This window comes from Puma concolor, chromosome F2, assembly GCF_028749965.1.
Source record: "Puma concolor isolate L17-30 chromosome F2, mPumCon1.1.hap2, whole genome shotgun sequence".
Lineage (NCBI taxonomy): Eukaryota > Metazoa > Chordata > Mammalia > Carnivora > Felidae > Puma > Puma concolor.
Genome location: NC_141684.1, coordinates 66104518 through 66122471, shown reverse-complemented (window position 1 = coordinate 66122471; position 17954 = coordinate 66104518). Strand labels below are relative to the sequence as shown.

The following is a 17954-nucleotide window of genomic DNA, read 5'->3' as shown; positions in this document are numbered from 1 at the left end:
TGGTATTAGGAGGTGGGGCCTTTGGGAGGTAGTTAGATCACAAAGGTAGAGCCCTCATGAATGGGATTGGAGACCCTAGAGAACTCCCTACACTTTCCACTATGCACGAACACAGTGAGAAGGTGTTATCGATGAACCAGGAAGCCCTCACTGGACACCAGAACGATTGGCGCCATGATCCTGGACTTCCCAGCCTTTGGAACGGCCAGAAATGAACGTTTGTTTTTACAGGACACCCAGTCTTTGGTGTTTTGTTATAGCAGCCCAAACAGACTAAGTTATTTTCCAGGCACCTAATAGCTTCTCCTGGACTGCTCAGGTGCTGCAGTTCACTAGGATTGTCTGTGGCTTGGGAAATGACAGTATAAAGGCAAGGTAACTGCCCATGAGTCTCCTGTCATCATTGAGCATAACAGAGCTTTTCAAACAATTACAGAAAGTGGTAGATAAAAAGAGTATCATTGCTTTTCTATTTCTGCATGTAAGAATAGCATTTAGAAGAGATTGTTTAAACACATTTTTTTTAAAAAAAGATTGTTTTAATAACAAAAGTGACTTCAAAAGGAGCTTGGATTAATAATAAGCATATGGATTGAAAGGAATTGAGAATCTGATAACAAAGAAAATATTTAATAACATTAGTGACCCGTAAGGAACATAATGCAATAATGCTTATGAGATGTTAAAAACAGTAATGAGGACTGAAAAATTCAAGGCAGCTAGATATAAATGAAATTTATGAAAAAAAAATAACATGACTTGCCAAATGCATGATACAGCTGGAGGAAAATTATCAGAGAGATGTAGTTTGTTTTTGGTGAGCTCAGAAATTAAATAATGCTAAAAAGCAACCAGCATAGTAGAAAAAGAATTAGTAGATAAAAGCTTTAAAAACCTTTCTTGTATGTATGCCCAAGGCAAGACTAGAGGCCTCCTAAAGATGGAGCAGCATGGGAGGGTTACCTGGTGAAACAGATGCAATAAAATTACTGGACTTAAAAAATCAGTACAAATGAGGGGCACCTGGGTGGTTCAGTCGGTTAAGCGTCCGACTTCGGCTCAGGTCATGATCTTGTGGTTTGTGGGTTGGAGCCCCATGTCGGGCTCTGTGCTGACAGCTCGGAGCCTGGAGCCTGCTTCTGATTCTGTGTCTCCCTCTCTCTCTCTGCCCCTCCCTGCTTGTGCTCTGTGTCTCTCTCTCAAAAATAAATAAACATTAAAAAAAATCAGTACAAATGAAAAAAATCAGTATCTCAGGAACTGGAGTGATCCTGCCACCTCCATCATGCCTCACTTTAAAAATGTCATTTTTATATGCTACTTAAGTGACTTTAAAAAAAAATAAATTATTTGTAAATGGCTTTTACATTTTGTTTGTAACATCATTTTAAAAATTCAACAAAGATATTTACTTATGATGTTGGAATAGATGTTATAAATAAACTGAGATATTGTCCCTCATATGCAAATTCTTATATATTTACCCACAAGAATGATCAGAAATAAAAATATATCGTTTTGTGTGTACATACTATCAGTGCTAAACATTATTTAATCTGTGGTTACAAAAGCTCATGGGTGGGTCTTGTCTCAGGAGTGAGAAGGGTGAAATAGGGAGGTGGGGTTTTGCATATAATCAATACCTAGATTAGAGAAAAAAAGGATGTAAGGATAAACTCACAAATGATAAAATAGCTCTTTTAAGTGGGTGTATTAACTGGAAAATATATGTTTGAACAGCAAGAGAAGATAAGAGCTTTTTGTGTTCTAAGTCTTAGAAGTATTTTCAGTTTAGCTTTTTGATTCTCTATCCTAGAAAGAAGGAAGTTTGCAAAAACATGTTTAAGGTTAATGAGTTAAAGGGGCACTGAAAGGAATCGACAGTGCCTTCTTCATACAAGTATTACTAAGGAAATAGAAATAATACGCTAATATGTCTATTAGGCACATTATTTTAAAAACCAAAATAGTATGAATGGTAAATGACTATGACAAGGTGGTGTAGTACCAAAAATGAAAACAAAGAACAAGAAAAATTGCACTGAATATCAGGAAAAGCTTATGAAATAATAGAATTTTTGGCCAAGGTAATAGATGGGGACTAGAAAATGAAATGACTAGAAAACCCTGTGCTGGCCAGGGTTTCATGAAAGGGCACAGAATCCACTTCAGCTAGTTTAAGCTGAAGCTGGTTTAATTTTTTTTTTTTTAAATAAGGTGTTAAGGGGCGCCTGGGTGGCGCAGTCAGTTGGGCGTCCAACTTCAGCCAGGTCACGATCTCGCGGTCCGTGAGTTCGAGCCCCGCGTCGGGCTCTGGGCTGATGGCTCAGAGCCTGGAGCCTGTTTCTGATTCTGTGTCTCCCTCTCTCTCTGCCCCTCCCCCGTTCACGCTCTGTCTCTCTCTGTCCCAAAAATAAATAAACGTTGAAAAAAAAATTAAAAAAAAAAAATAAATAAATAAGGTGTTAAATGACTTTCAGAACCATCAGCAAAGAAACTCTAGTTTGAGCTACCTTGGATGACTTCAAGAGGTATGATGCAGGTTACCAGGACTCCTCCCTTTTCAAAGAGGAGGAAGCAGTACATTCAGGTAAGAGTCAAGATGGGGAAGTTGCCTCAGATAAACCACAGACCTCCACAATGGTGCAAGACAGCAGGAACAACAGAAGCCACAACAAAATGACCTCCATCTTACTTTCCACATTCTAAGTTTCACATGAGGGCACCAAAAGTGTAGAACCTAAATCATACTCAGATAGGGATCTATCTTTAAGTGGGTCTAGGAAATGCAGTCTATCTTTGTGGTCTCAACAGTGCAGGAAGTCTCTAGAAAGAGGTTGGAATGGATGGACAGTGCCTGTCCATGACACTCACTAAAGATTTCATTATAAGAGAAACTTATAAAACATATGAAGTAACAACAGAGAGCTGGATCAAGACAGTGGAACAGAAAAATCCCAAGTTCACCTTCTCCCATGGAAACCTGAAAACTACAGCTACATATAGAACAACCCCTTTCTGAGGATAACCTGAGGACTAGCAGAACATATTTTATATAACTAAGGGTATAAAGAAAAAGCAACATTGAGGTGGGTAGGAGGGGTGCAGATACTGTCTAGTTGGGGCCCACACCTCTGACCCAGTGGTCTGCAAATGGGAGAGATATCACAACTGTAGAGGCCCTCCCTGAGACATGTGGGGTGTGAGCCCCACATTTGTCTCCCAGATTGGAGGAACTGCATTAGGAAAATGAGCCCCCATAGTGTCTAGCTTTGAAAACCAGTGAGCCCTATTTCCAGGAGAGCCAAAGGACAGTAAGAAATTAAGATTCTGCTTTAAAATGTCATGTGCACAATCTCACTTCAAGGCTCAGCCCAGAGGTAGCAGTTTGAAGAGCTCATGGGTTATATGTAAAGGAGATTCGTTGACTGTGTCGGGGAAGGGCAGAGATATGTTGCGACTTTCTTCAGGGATGGAAGTGCTAGTGGATGCCTTTATCCCCCCACTCCCTTCTACCTAGCTATCCTGGTGCTGGTGGGCACCATTTTTGACACTCTCCATCTACTACTGGCACCACTCACCCCACCCCAGTTTTCCATTGCAGACTCACCCTGCCCAACCTGCCTGGTCAGCGCTCCCCTAAGAAGCTCTCTGCCCTGCCATACTTAGCAGGCAGCCTTAGTCAGTACCGATACCCCTCCCAAGAAGCCTCCATGATGATCGGCCAGCCTCCACACACTAGAGCACCTGCAACAGTTCTGATCATATCTCACAGCTACATAGCCAGAGGCCTGCCCCACCCACCAATGCACCTGCAGCTGTGGCAGCCTACCTAGCTTTACAGTCAGCTGCCCTGGGGGCCAATCATACACACACCAGTGTACCTACAGCCACTGTGACCAGACCTCACAGACAGCCACATTAGGGGACAGCCCCACACACCAGCATGCTCATAACAAATGCAGCCCAGCCACAACAGGAGGGTGCATGCAGCCTACACAGGGAATACCCTTGAAGTACCTGGCTTAAGTGACCAGGGGGGGTTGCACAGCTGGGCCCTATAGGACACCTTCTACCTAAAGGCACTCCTTCATGACTGGGAGATGTAACTGATCTACCTAAAACATAAAAACAGAGAGTTTGGCAAAATGAGGAGACAGAGGAATGTGTTCCAAATAAAGAATAAGACAAAACTGCAGAAAAAAGGCTAACCAACATGGAGGAAAACAATCTACCAGATAAAGAGTTCAAAGTAATTTTTATAAAAATGCCCACCAAACTCAGGAGAATAATGGATAGACACAGTGAAAAATTCAACTAAGAGATAGGAGACATAAAAAGAAAAAATCAGAACTGAAGAAAAAGGTAACTGAAATGAAAAATATGTAAAGAGAATCAATAGCAGATTAGATGATGTAGAATGGATCAGCAATTTGGAAGACAGGATAGTGGAAGTCACCCAACTGGACCAGCAGAAAGATAAAAGAATTAAAAAAATGATAGTTTAAGATACCTATGGGACAACAGCAAGTATAATAACGTTTGTATTATAAGAGTCCTAGAAGAAGAGAAAGAGGGAGAGAAAATCCATCTGAAGAAATAATAGCTGAAAATTTCCATAACATGGCAAAGAAAATAGACATACAAGTCTAGGAAGTACAGAGAATCCCAAATAAAATGAGCCCAAAGAGACCCACACCAAGACATATTAGAATCAAAATGTGAAACATCAAAGATAAAGAATCATAAAAGCTGCAAGTGAAAAACAACCAGTTATGTACAAGGAAAACCCCACAAGAATATAAGTTGATTTTCAGCATAAACTTTGCAGACCAGAAAGGAGTGACACAATATAGTCAAAGTGCGGAAATGAAAAAAATTTACAACTGGGAATACTCTATCCAACAAGGTTATCACTCAGAATTGAAGGAACAATAGTTTCCCTGGCAAGCAAAAATGAAAGGAATTGATCACCATTAAAATTGGCTTTACAAGCAATGTTACAGAGACTTCTTTAAATGGGGGGAAAAAGCCATAACTAGAAATAAGAAAATTAATAAAGGAAAAATTTCACCAGAAAAAGCATACATAGTAAAGGTAGTTGATCAATCATTTATAAAGCTAGTATGAAGGTTAAAAGACAGAATTGGTTATATCTATGATAATGAGTTAAGAGATACCCAAAAAGATGTAATATATTATGTCACATATACAAAATGTGGAAGGGGGAGTAAAACATTTTAGAATATGTTTGAATTTAGGTGACCATCAGCTTAAAATAGACTGCTATAGACTGAGGATATTATATATGAATCTCATGGTAATCACAAGTTAAAAACCTACGAGAGATACACAAAAAATAAACATAAAGGAATCCAAAGATAACATTAAAGAAAGTCATCGAATCACAAGGGAAGAGAGGAAAATAAGAACAGAGAAGAACTACCAAAACAACCAGAAACCAAGCAACAAAATGACAATAAATATGTATTTGTCAATAATGACTTTAAATGTAAATGGACTAAATACTCCAATCAAAAAGCATATAGTAACTGGATGCATTAAAAAACAAGACCCATTTCTGTGCTGACTATAAGAGACTAACTACAGGCCTAAAAAACATACAGACTGAAAGTGAAAGAATGGAAAAAGATATCCCATGCAAAAGGAAGTGAAAATCTGGGGTAGCAATATTTATATCAGACAAAACAGACTTTAAAACAAAGGTTGTAATATGAGCCAAAGAAGGGCATTACATAATGATAACAAGATTAATTTAACAAGAGGGGATAACACTTGTAAATATCTATGTACTCAACATAGGGGGACCAAAATACATAAAGCAAGTACTAACAGAGAGAGAATGACAATAGGATATAATAGCAGCAAACTTTAATACCATACTTATGTCAGCAGATAGATCATCCAGATAGAAAATCAATAAGGAAAATTGGCTTTAAATGACACATTAGACCGGACAGATATATGGATGGACACACACACACACACACACACACACGGAACATTCTATCCAGAAACAGTGGAATACACATTATTTTCAAGTTCACATAGAACACTCACCAGGATAGTTGACATTAGTCTACAAAATGGGTCTCAATGAATTTAAGAAGACTGAAATCGTATCAAGCATCATTTCTGATCACAGTAGTATGAAAGTAGAAATCATTCACAAGAGGAATACTGGAAAATAACACAACATGCTACTAAACAACCAATGGGTCAATGAAGGAATCACAGAGAAAATAAAAAAAAAAAGTACCTGGGGACAAATGAAAATAGAAACACAATGTTCGAATATATATGGAGCAAACAAAAGCAATTATTTTTATTAATTATAATTTTTAAATGTTTTATTTATTTTTGAGAGAGCATAAGTGGGAGAGGGGCAGAAAGAGAGGGACAGAGGATCTGATGTGGGCTCTGAGCTGACAGCAGCAAGCCCCATGTGGTCATGGGGCTGAGCCGAAGTTGAATGCTCAACTGACTGAGCCACCCAGGTGCTCCACAAAAGCAATTCTAAGAGGGAAGTTTATAGTGACACAGGTATACTCCAAGAAACAAGAATAATCTCAAATAAACAATCTAAATTTACATCTACAGAACTAAAAAAAAAAGAAACAAACCTCAAAGTTAATAGAGTGGAAGTAAATAAAACAGAAACAAACAAACAAAACAGAAAAAATTCAATGAAACTAAGAGCTAGTTTTTTGAAAAGATAAACAAAATTTATAAAACTTTAGCCTGACTCATAAAAGAAAAGAGGGCCTAAATAAATAAAATTGGAAGTGAAAGAGAAGTCACAATGAATATCATAGAAATACAAGGGAGAAGAGGCTAGTAGAATAATTATACACCAACAAATGGGACAATCTAGAAGAGATGGATAAAAACCATACAATTTCTAAAAATATATGGTGTTATAAGACTGAAGCAGGAAGAAATAGAAAATGTGAACAAACCAATTACTAGTCATGAAATTGAATCAGTAGTCAAAACCCTCCCAACACACAAAAGTCCAGGACCAGACTGCTTCTACTAGGTGAATTCTACCAAATTTTAAAGAAAAGTTAACATTTATTCTCAAACTATTCCAAAAAATTGAAACTATACAAACTCATTCTATGAGGCCAACGTTACCCTGATGCCAAAATCAGACAAATACATGACAAAAAAGAAAATTATAGGCCAATATTCCTGATGAACATAGATGCAAAAATTGTCAACAAAATATTAGCAAACCAGAGTCAACAATACATTAGAAGGAATATACACTATGTTTAAGTGGAATTTATTACAGGGATGCAAGGATGGTTCAATATCCACAAATCAATCAACATGATACACCACATAAACAAAATGAAGAATTAAAATCATGGTTATCTTGGGGTGCCTGGATGGCTCAGTTGGTTAGGCATCCAACTATTGATATCAGCTCAGGTCATGAACTCACAGTTTGTGAGTTTCAGCCCCGTGTTGGGCTCTGTGCTGACAGTGTGGAGTCTGCTTGGGATTCTCTCTCTCTCTCTCTCTCTCTCTCTCTCTCTCTCTCTCTCTGCCCCTCCCCCTCTTTCTCTCTCTCAAAATAAATAAAACTTTACCAAAAAAATCATAATTATCTCAATAGATGATGAAAACCCATCTCATAACATTAAACATTCATTTATGATAAAAACTCTCAACAAAGTGGGTGTAGTGGCAACATACCTCAAAAAATAAAATCCATACATGAGAAATCCAGAGATAACATTATACTTAATGGTGGAAAGCTGAAAGCGTTTCCTCTAAGATCAGGAACAAGACAATGATGCCCAATTTTAGCACTCTTATTTAACATACTAGTTGAAATTCTAGCCACAGCAATCTGACAATCAAAAGGAATGAAAATCATCCAAATTGGAAAAGAAATAAAACACTCACTATATTTGCAGGTTCCATAATACTATATTTAGAAAACCCTAAAATCTCCTCTAAAAATGATTAGAACAAATGGATTCAGTACAGATACAGGATAAAAAATTAACATACATAAAAATAGCATTTCTATACATTAATAATGAACAATCAGAGAAATTAAGGAAACGGTCCCATGTCCAATTGCATCAAAAAGAACAAAATACCTAGGAAAAATTTAATCAAGGAAATAAAAGACCTATACTCTGAAAACTATAAAGACACCGAAGAAAGATATCGAAGATATCACAAACAAATGGAAAGATAATCCATGCTCATGGATTAGAAGAATTAACACTGGTAAAATATCCATTCCTTTCAAGGCAATATACCGATTTAGTGTAATTCCTATCAAAATTCCAATGACCTTTTTTTGCAGAACTAGAACAAATAATTTTAAAATTTGTATGGAACCATAAAAGACCCTGGGTAGCCAAAGGAATCTTGAGAAAAAAGAACAAAGCTGAAAGTATCATGCTCCCTGATTTTAGTAAAAGGTGAAAGATTTATGCAATCTGAAGACAAACCAGAGTATCTCCCTGATTTTAAACTATACTACAAAGGTATAGTACTCAAAACAGTATGGTACTGGCACAAAAAAAAGATACATAGATCAACACAATAGAGAGTTCAGAAAAACCCATGCTTATCAATCAGTCTTTGACAGAGGAGGCCAAAATGTACAATGGGAGAAAGACAGTTTCTCCAATACATGTTGTTGGAAAAACTGGACAACTATATGCAAAAGAATGAACTGCTTTCTTGCACCACATATGAACATAAACTCAAAATGGATTAAAGAGTGCAGCATTGGTGGGATAGTGGTGAGCATCGCTGTCTTCCAAAATAGATTGAAGACTTAAATATAAGACTGGAAACCATAAGTCTTCTAAAAGAAAATGTAGACAGTAAGGTCTTGACATTAGTCTCAGCAAAGTTTTTTGGATTTGTGTCTGTAGACAAAGGTAACAGAAGCAAAAATAAGCATATGGGACTATATCAAGATAAAATTCTTTTGCATAGTGAAGGAAACCATAAACAAAATGAAAAGGTAACCTACAGGATAGGAGAAGATATTTGTAGATATATCTGTGAAGAGGCTAATATCTAAATATACAAAGAACTGACATAACTCAGTACCAGAAAAATCTGATTAAAAACATGGGCAGAGGACCTGAATAGACATTTATCAAAAGAAGACACACAGATGGCCAAAAGGCACATGAAAAGTGACTCAACATCATTTAATCATGAGGGAAATACAAGTCAAAGCCGTAATATGATATCATCTCACATCAGTCAGAATGGATATTGTCAAAAAGATAGGAAATAATAAGTGTTGGCCAGAATGTAGAGAAAAAAATGGAACCCTTGTGCTCTCTGATGGGAAAGCAAATTGGTATAGCCACTATGGAAAAGAGTATGGGGGTCCTCAAAAAATTAAAAACAGAAGTACCATAGTTATCCAGCAATTCTGATTTTGGGAATTTATCTGAAGAAAATGAAAACACTAATTTGAATAGATACATGCACCACTATGTTCACTGTAGCATTATTTACAACAGGTAAGGTACAGAAATAATCAAAATATCCATTGATAGATGAATGGATAAAGATGTGGTATGTATATTCATATATATAATGAATTATTACTCAGCTATAAACAAGAATGAAACCTTGCCATTTGTAAGAGCATGGATGGAGCTAGAGAGTATTATGCTAAGTGAAGTAAGTTAGGGGAAGACAAATACTGTGTGACTTCACTTCTATTTGGAATATAGAAAACAAAACAAATGAACAAACAAAACAAAGCAGAAACAGACTCATAGATATAGAGAACAATCTGGTTGCTGGCAGAGGGGAGGGGGCTGGGGGAAGTGGATGAAAAAGGTGAAGGGAATTAAGAGGTACCAACTTCCATGTAGAAAATAAATAAGTCATGAGGTTGTAATGTACAGCGTAGGGCATATAGTCAATAATGCTGTAACAACTTTGTATGGTGACCAATGGTAGCCAGACTTATGGTGATCACTTTGTAATGTATATAAATGTTGAATCACCATGTTGTACACATGAAACTAATATTTCACGTCAATTACACTCCCCTCCAAAGCAAGTTCACCAAAGTGATGACATTTGAGAAGAAAAATAAAACAAAACCAGAAAATTCAGTAAGAAAGCGTTCTTCCCACATTTTAGCATTCATTGTCAGCCCTCCCTAAATATCAGAAGAACTATTACAGAAAGTATTTAAACAAGAACATCTGGGAAAAGAGGCAGTAATACCTTAAAGCTACATACTTTATTTTGAAACTTTCATTTTGAAACTGTGATAGTACTGCTTTTGTGGTATGATTACTTGTAGGAGTCAGCAAATAAGAAAGTAAGTTGCCTGGTAGTGTGGTTGGTTCTATATGAGCAGGTACAGGTAGGATTGTTGCAGAGAATCAGAGTAACGATAGAGGGTCTTAAAACCATCATCAAGAATTGAGGCCTAAACTAACTCCAACTGTGTTAACGTCTAAAATGATAGTTGGGTTTTCTGGCAACATGACAGAATTGTGACAGACACTGTGATAAAAGCTCCTGCTAGAAACCCCTCTGAATGTTCAATAAATCAATTTAAATACACATGAGAGTTCTGAAAAATACTCCCAAGGGAACAAACATGAAGAGGGGGCTGGAATGACGATAGCTGAAGCAAAAGCTGCAGCTGTTCTTGGGGTATCTGTTGGCTCAGAGTCTTGTTTCATTCATGTGGTAGAGGCAGGGGATCAGGATTTGGATCTTTAATATGCAGGAAAGGGGAATAAGGCCCAGGCATTCGCCTGGGACCTTCAAAGAGTAACACTTTCAATGAAAGTTGCAAAAAAAAGTCTGCCTCCATGGGAAGATACCAAGTTCTACCTGGAGGAAAATGTCTTCCTGGAGAATTCATAATCATATACTCGATATCACATGTAAAGTCAAACTACCTGCATGGTATGAAGTGGCCCAACATCAAAAATAGCACCTGGGGGGGCGCCTGGGTGGCTCAGTCGGTTGAGCGGCCAACTACGGCTCAGGTCATGATCTCGCGGTTCGTGAGTTCGAGCCCCGCGTCCGGCTCTGTGCTGACAGCTTGGAGCCTGGAGCCCGGTTCGGATTCTGTGTCTCCCTCTCTCTGACCCTCCCCCGTTCATGCTCTGTCTCTCTCTGTCTAAAAAATAAATAAACATTTAAAAAAAAAAAAAAATAGCACCTGGGAAGCTTCTTCTCCTCTCTTACTATATATTCCCAATTTCCCTGTTGTCTCTGTTGCATAATTATGGTTAAAATAGTCCCAGTCTTATTATTATTTTGATACCTAAACTATTCCTTTGCAACCGCACATTGTTTAACTTTTTAACAAAGTGAAATGACCATTCATGACAAGCTGATCCCTAAAAGGTCAGATGTAATGGCTTAAAACAGGGGTCACTGGAGTCAGTCAGACTTGGCTTCTCACTGTGGCTCAACGTGTGTATAATCTGGAGTTTCCCAATTTCTTAGAATTTTAGTTTCTTCATCAGTTAAATAGGGATAATAATAGCATCTACCAATGAAAGAATAATCTTGAGCACTTAGCACATGCTTGGCTCATAGTGAAAAATTAATAAATGTTAGGCATAATAGATATAAATAATAACAATTATTAAAAACCAGTGAGCAAACCCCATATTAGCTAAATTTCTAAATCTCTAGGATTCTATACCCTTTACTTTCTTTATAAGAAACACAACTAAGCATAATAACTTATATTAATAGATTCCCTAATTCTGAGCCAATCTTGCATTATTGGGATAGATCTCACTTGGTCTTTTAATTTTTTATTATTTTTTTAATTTTTAGAGAGAAAGAGCATGTATGTGCAAGCAGGAAAGGGTCAGAGGGAGAGAGAGAGAATCCCAAGCAGGCTACATGCAAAACCCTGATGCAGGGCTTGATCCCACAACCCTGGGATCATGACCCAAGACAAAATTAAGAGTTGGACACTCAATCAATTGAGCCACCCAGGTGCCCCAGCAGTCACTTTTCATTCTCCTCTCTCCCTAGCCCTTGGCAACCACTAATCTACTCTTTGTCACTATGGATTTACTTATTCTAGACATTTCATGTAAAGAAAATCTATAATATTATCTGTGAATGGGTTACTTCACTTACAATGTTTTAAGTTTTATCCATGTTGCAGCATGTTTCAGTACTTGTTCTTTTTATGGCCAAATCATATTCCATTATATGGATATACCATGCTTAACTATTCATTGCTTGATAGACATTTGAGCTGTTCCCACTTTTTGGCTATTATAAATAGTGCTGTTATAAACATTTGTGTACACGTCATTGTATGGATGAATGTTTTCACTTCTCTTAGATATATATGTAGAAGCGGAATTGCTAGGTCATGGGGTAACTCTGTATTTAAAATGTGATGGATTTTAAGCAGTTTTCCAAAGTGGCCACATAATTTTACAAGCCTACCAGCAAGTATTAGAATTCCAATTTTTCCATACCCTTACCAACATTTGTTATTGCCCATCTTTTTTATTATAGCCATTGTAGTGGTTGTGATGTGGTATCTTGAAGTGCATTTTCCTGATGGCTAATGATGTTGAGCATCTTTTTATGTGCTTTTTCCCATTTGTATATCTTCTTTAAAGAAATGTCTGTTCAAATCATCTGTGCATTTAAAACCGAGTTGTTTCTTTATTTTTAAGTTGTAAGAGTTATTTTAATATTCTAAATAAAAGGCTCTTTAGATATTTCATTTGCAAATACATTCTCCCATTCTGTAGGTTGTCCTAATAGCAATTTATGTTTAGGCAACACTTGAATTACTCAGGGAAAAAGCTTAGGTATGGATGTCATCCAAACTCTTTACCTCTCTTCTGGATTTATTCCAGTTTGGAAGTAGTGCTCACAACATTCTCTATAAGGAGTGCATAGAGGAAGGAGAAAAAACCCACAATGCCCAGTAGAGAGTATGTGCTCAATTAACTTTGGCAAATGAATGAATAAAATTTACGTATTTATTCTTGGTTCCTACCACTACTCCAACTAATTGAATCCCTTTGCTGGATCCACTTTTAGAGCAATGATATTCATTTCATGGCCTGAAGGCCTGCAGGGGGAGCTATGAGGTATTGAAAAGATGTACCTGTTTCCATGTGGATGCTCTCAGCTGTCTGTCTACTCTACATTAAGTGCACTGAAGTGTAACACTGTCATATGGGAGTCAACAGATTTTTCATGGTAAAAAGCAGTTTCATGTTCTACTTTTTAAGTTTGAGACTCATGGGTTTAAGAGAAAGAAACAGCTGTTTTTGTCAATGTTGACTCTATAGTGTTTTCAATAGTCCTGGGCATTCTTATGTCATTTATACTGTGATTGTTTATTTGGAGCTTCATTTAGGGACTTCACTTACTTCTAGACTCTTGACCTAAGAGTGGTTCCCTCAGTGAGGTTCACTGTTCCCTGGACCAAGCAAAAAACTGTGGGGAAATGGTTCTGATGCTGTGAGGGAAAAAGGTCACATCTACCTACTTGTCATATCAGTTGAATTCCCTTGGGACACCTTGGGGGAAGAGATGATCCCAGCCAGGCTGTCTGCATTCCCGCATCACTTACAACTATCTATCAATGTCATTTTGCAACTTACATTTAACATAATCCCCTTGTACATCTGGAGTGTGGACTCACAGGAAGAATCATAATGATTCAAAAATGGGAAGAATCAAAGGAATTCTAGTTAGGACTGTGGGTAAAACTAAGAAATCAACGAAGGGATATGTATGAAGGAAACAAGCTGAGTAAAGGAAAAAGAACAATGGAAAGCAAGACACTTTTTTGTAACTGGATATAAACAAGAGTCTAACTTTACACAGGCAGAGTTGGCTGGCCTGCTAGTGTAACTGAGCTTAGCTACCCATCTAGTGCACTCACTCGGATGGGATGACTGTGGGCATTATTTGTACGACATACATATGTATGCAGATACCTGCCAACTAATGAAATAGGACACACTTAGGGCACCTGAATGGCTCAGTTGGTTAAGCATCTGACTCTTGATTTTGGCTTATGGGTTCTGGTCCCATGTGGGGTTTTGTGCTGACAGGACAGAGTCTACTTGGGATTCTCTCTCTCCCGCCCCCTCTCTTTGTCCCTCCCCCACTCATGCTATCAAAATACATAAACTTAAAAAAAAGAAATAGGACACCGTTATGAGCATGCAAAGCTGTCACATCAGAGGGGGGGGGGGGGGAAGAGTTTGTTTGTTTGTTTTAAATAGTGGTCTTAGGGAGTTAATGTGAAAGAGCTTTTTGTCTCAGTCCAGATTGAAGAAAAAATTTTTTCATTGAAACATCCACCAATAATACCATTTTATAGTATTTATGTGATGTTTTTTCTTCTCTCATAAGTGGGAACACTTTTAAGGTTACCTTATGGCTCTTCATAGCAAAATCCTCCTGAAGGAGAGAAGTATTTTAACAAACAATGTTCCTGAGGTTCAGAGGTCAATTGACTGTTCTGCAGTTTTGGGGAGAAGAGATAGGTCACTGATAATTAGATCTCTGTTTGGAACCAGGACTGAATTAGGCATTAAACATATGTAAATTCCTTTAATTCCTGTAAGAATGCTATGAGGTAGGTGTTATTGTTATAAACTGATGGGTAAAAAAAATCACCCTAATCATTGAGTTAATAATGGTAGAATCAAACCATATCTGTCATATTCTAGAGTCATGCTCTTAATTGCCAATTTTAATTGATTAAGGGAGGTTGCCTGGAGAGGATGTGTGGAAGGAGTCTAAGACCATGCCCAGTTGCTCTAATGTGAGTAGGATGGGAGGAGTGGTATCTAATGCAGAACCCAAGGCATCATAGAATGAGTGATTTGGGGGGACAGGCCTCACTTCTAAGGGACTAACAGAATACTTTCTGTTACACAATGGTCTATTATTTGAGGGAGCTAAGGAAGGACTCTGTGGAAGGAGAGTTCTTTACAACTGTCTTTTTTTTTTTTTTAATAAAGTAGGCTGCATGCCCAACCTGGAGTTCGAACTTACAACCCTGAGATCAAGAGTCACGTGCTTTACTAAGTCAGTCAGATGCCCCTACAACTGCCTTTTGATAATACGTTTCCTTTCCCTCTCTCCTAGTGAAGGAAACCAGAATGTCACACCCCAAAGTACACCTCTTTGACATACAAATTGTTTTGAGCTAAAGGCAATTAAGCAACAGCAAATGCAGAGAAAGCTCTCTACCTTGCTCTTTTCTGCCTAAAGAGAGGATATGAATTCTCCTTTCATTGGAGACAGACTCTTATCATCCCAGAGACAGCACCCCAAGAATCTGCCAATAAACCCTACTCCGTTAGTTGCCTCCCATAAATTTACCTTCCTACAACTTGCTGCTTTTGCAAAGCCCAAGGGCTTCCTTCGTCCTGTCATCTCTACAAATTTACTGAAGATGCTATATAAGCTGGAGTTCTAAGTTGCCACTTCCAGTTACCTTTCATGAGGTTTTTTCCCATGTGACATATGCTGCACAAGTTAATAAACTGTTTTTCTCTTGCTAATCTGCCTTTTTAAGAGCTTCAGCTGAAAACCCAAGGTGAGTAGAGGTAAAGTTTTGCCTCCTCTATACTAGCTATGGCTAATTATCTCCCTCTTCTTCCCCCTCTCTAGTAGTACCTACATGCTTCTGAATTTTGCAAGTTTCCTTCCTTAAAATGACATTCTCTCTTTTCTTGAAACATATTAGTGAAGCATGGAATGTAGCAGAAATATAATTGCCATGTGAGTGACCAATCGACGTATGATAGGTAGATTCTAGACAAGGATTTGGTAGTTTTGATTGTCATAGACAGATGAAGGCAGGATCAGAGTAACACTCTCAATGAAAGGATGAAAACATTTAACCAGAGTTATATTACAAACCACAGTTTCTGTTTTAGTTTCTGAATGTCAAATATTCCTCAGTTTTCTGCTTTTACATCTGTGTTTAAAGTTTCAATTTTCAGGATTGGGTTGAGAGATTTAAATTGTTGATATTTGCATAAAAATCACTTTCATTTTCTTTTGTAAAGTATAGCTACCATGTGTATATCTGTATTTTTCTCTATTAGATTTTCACATAAAGAAAAACATTAGCCTTACACTGGAATCCTAATGGGCTCATCATTTTTGAGAGTGAAAGCTGTAGAAACCTCTGGATCTGAATCCCAGTTAGTTTCCAACTTACCGCACCATTTCACTTTCCAGTTACGATTGGCATCAACTCCACGGCAGCGAAACCTTGAGTTCCTTGACCTTGTTTTTCTCCAAAATCGATCCTAGATGCAATTAAGAAAACAGGTGCAGAAAAGAATACTTAAAAGGCTATCCACATACATTTAGTAGCCGTGAATGAATCACAGCACTGCAGGGAGAGTTCCTTGGGAACAGACAAATCCAGGAAGAAGAAAGAGGACTGAATTAGCAACAGAGACCCAGGTTCATGCTCCAATTTCTGTCACACACTTGTTAGCTTCTCTTGGCCTATTTCTTCACAAGCAAACTGAATAAGCTGGACTAGTCTAGTGATTTTTCACAATTTCTTTGGAAGGAGAAATCTTTACTTATGTGAAATCTTATGCACAGACAAACATATAAGCAGAAGGTTGTTTCTATGATGGGAGAGGGAGTGGAGGTCCCTTTTGTAGTTCTGGAATCATTAGGCTGTCTGCCTACCAAGCTTCTTTCCTCTTCTATGACTGTTTTCTATTTATTCCATTTCTCTTTTCAATTGGATAGGCAAAGCGACTTACACTGGTCCAGCTAAAGTGGTATCCATCAACGTTAAATACAGGCATGATATAGAAATACAGATGATTCAACATTTTTCTCATGATTGGGTCACTCCTATATGTTAGAAGAGCCTAAAAGACAAAGGTGATATTTTTCTTACAAACTGATCTCAAATACAGATTTAAAAAAAATATATGAAAATCCTCCCATGGGAAATACCAAATATGTTGGGTTAAAAAGTAACGAGCTAGGGGTGCCTGGGTGGCTCAGTCAGTTGAGTGTCTGACTTCAGCTCAGGTCATGATCTCATAGCTCATGAGTTCAAGCCCTGGGTCAGGCTTTGTGCTGACAGCTAGGAACCTGGAGCTTTCTTTGGATTCCTTGTCTCCCTCCCTCTCTGCCCTAACCCACTCTCATTCTGTCTCTGTCTCTCTCAAAAATAAATAAACATTACATTTTTTAAAAAATAACAAGCTAATTGAACTATATATACTCTGTGACATCATATACTTTTTTTTTCTAATTAAAAATTTTGTTATTTTTAAAAAGTTTTTATTTAAACTCTAGTTAGTTAACATACAGTGAGATATTAGTTTTAGGTGTACAATACAGTGATTCAACACTTTAAAAAAATTTTAATTTTGAGAGAGAGAAAGAGAGAGAGAGAGAGAGAGACAGAGTATGAGTGGGAAAGGGCAGAAAGATTGAGACACAGAATCTGAAACAGGCTCTAGGCTCTGAGTTGTCAGCACAGAGCCTGATGCAAGGCTCAAACTTGGGAACAGTGAGATCATGACCTACACCAAAGTTGATGCTTAACCAACTGAGCCACCCAGGTGCGCCATGATTCAACACTTTGATACAACAGCTGATACTCATCACAACAAGTGCCCTCCTTAATCCCCATCACCTGTTTAACCCATCCCACACCCACATCATATATTCTTTATTGAGATTTTTGTGCCAAACTTTTTGTTACTTATACATTTTAGCAAAGGTAGCTAAACAGATTAATTGGGTGGCCTCTAACAGTATTTCAGAACTGGCTAAATTTTAGGCTGATGAAGAAAGCAATTATTCAGATATGCTTTTGTATAATCAGTTTTTTTAAAGATTACATTCCATTTTGGACAAAATAATTACCCAAATATTTTGGTGTCCTTACATGATATTTC

At 37.6% G+C, this 17954-nt stretch overlaps 1 protein-coding gene across 2 annotated transcripts in view; it reads right to left on the bottom strand.

The window, feature by feature from the left end:
• Positions 1 to 17954, bottom strand: part of CPA6 (carboxypeptidase A6) — a 525192-nt gene that overhangs the window by 28992 nt on the left and 478246 nt on the right. For both annotated transcript variants that reach the window (XM_086696069.1, XM_025922810.2), the window contains 2 exons: positions 16800 to 16910; positions 16235 to 16325 (listed from right to left, as the gene is read on the bottom strand). In XM_086696069.1, coding sequence (XP_086552195.1) covers positions 16235 to 16325; positions 16800 to 16910 — 202 coding nt within the window. The remainder of the gene's footprint in view (positions 1 to 16234; positions 16326 to 16799; positions 16911 to 17954) is intronic.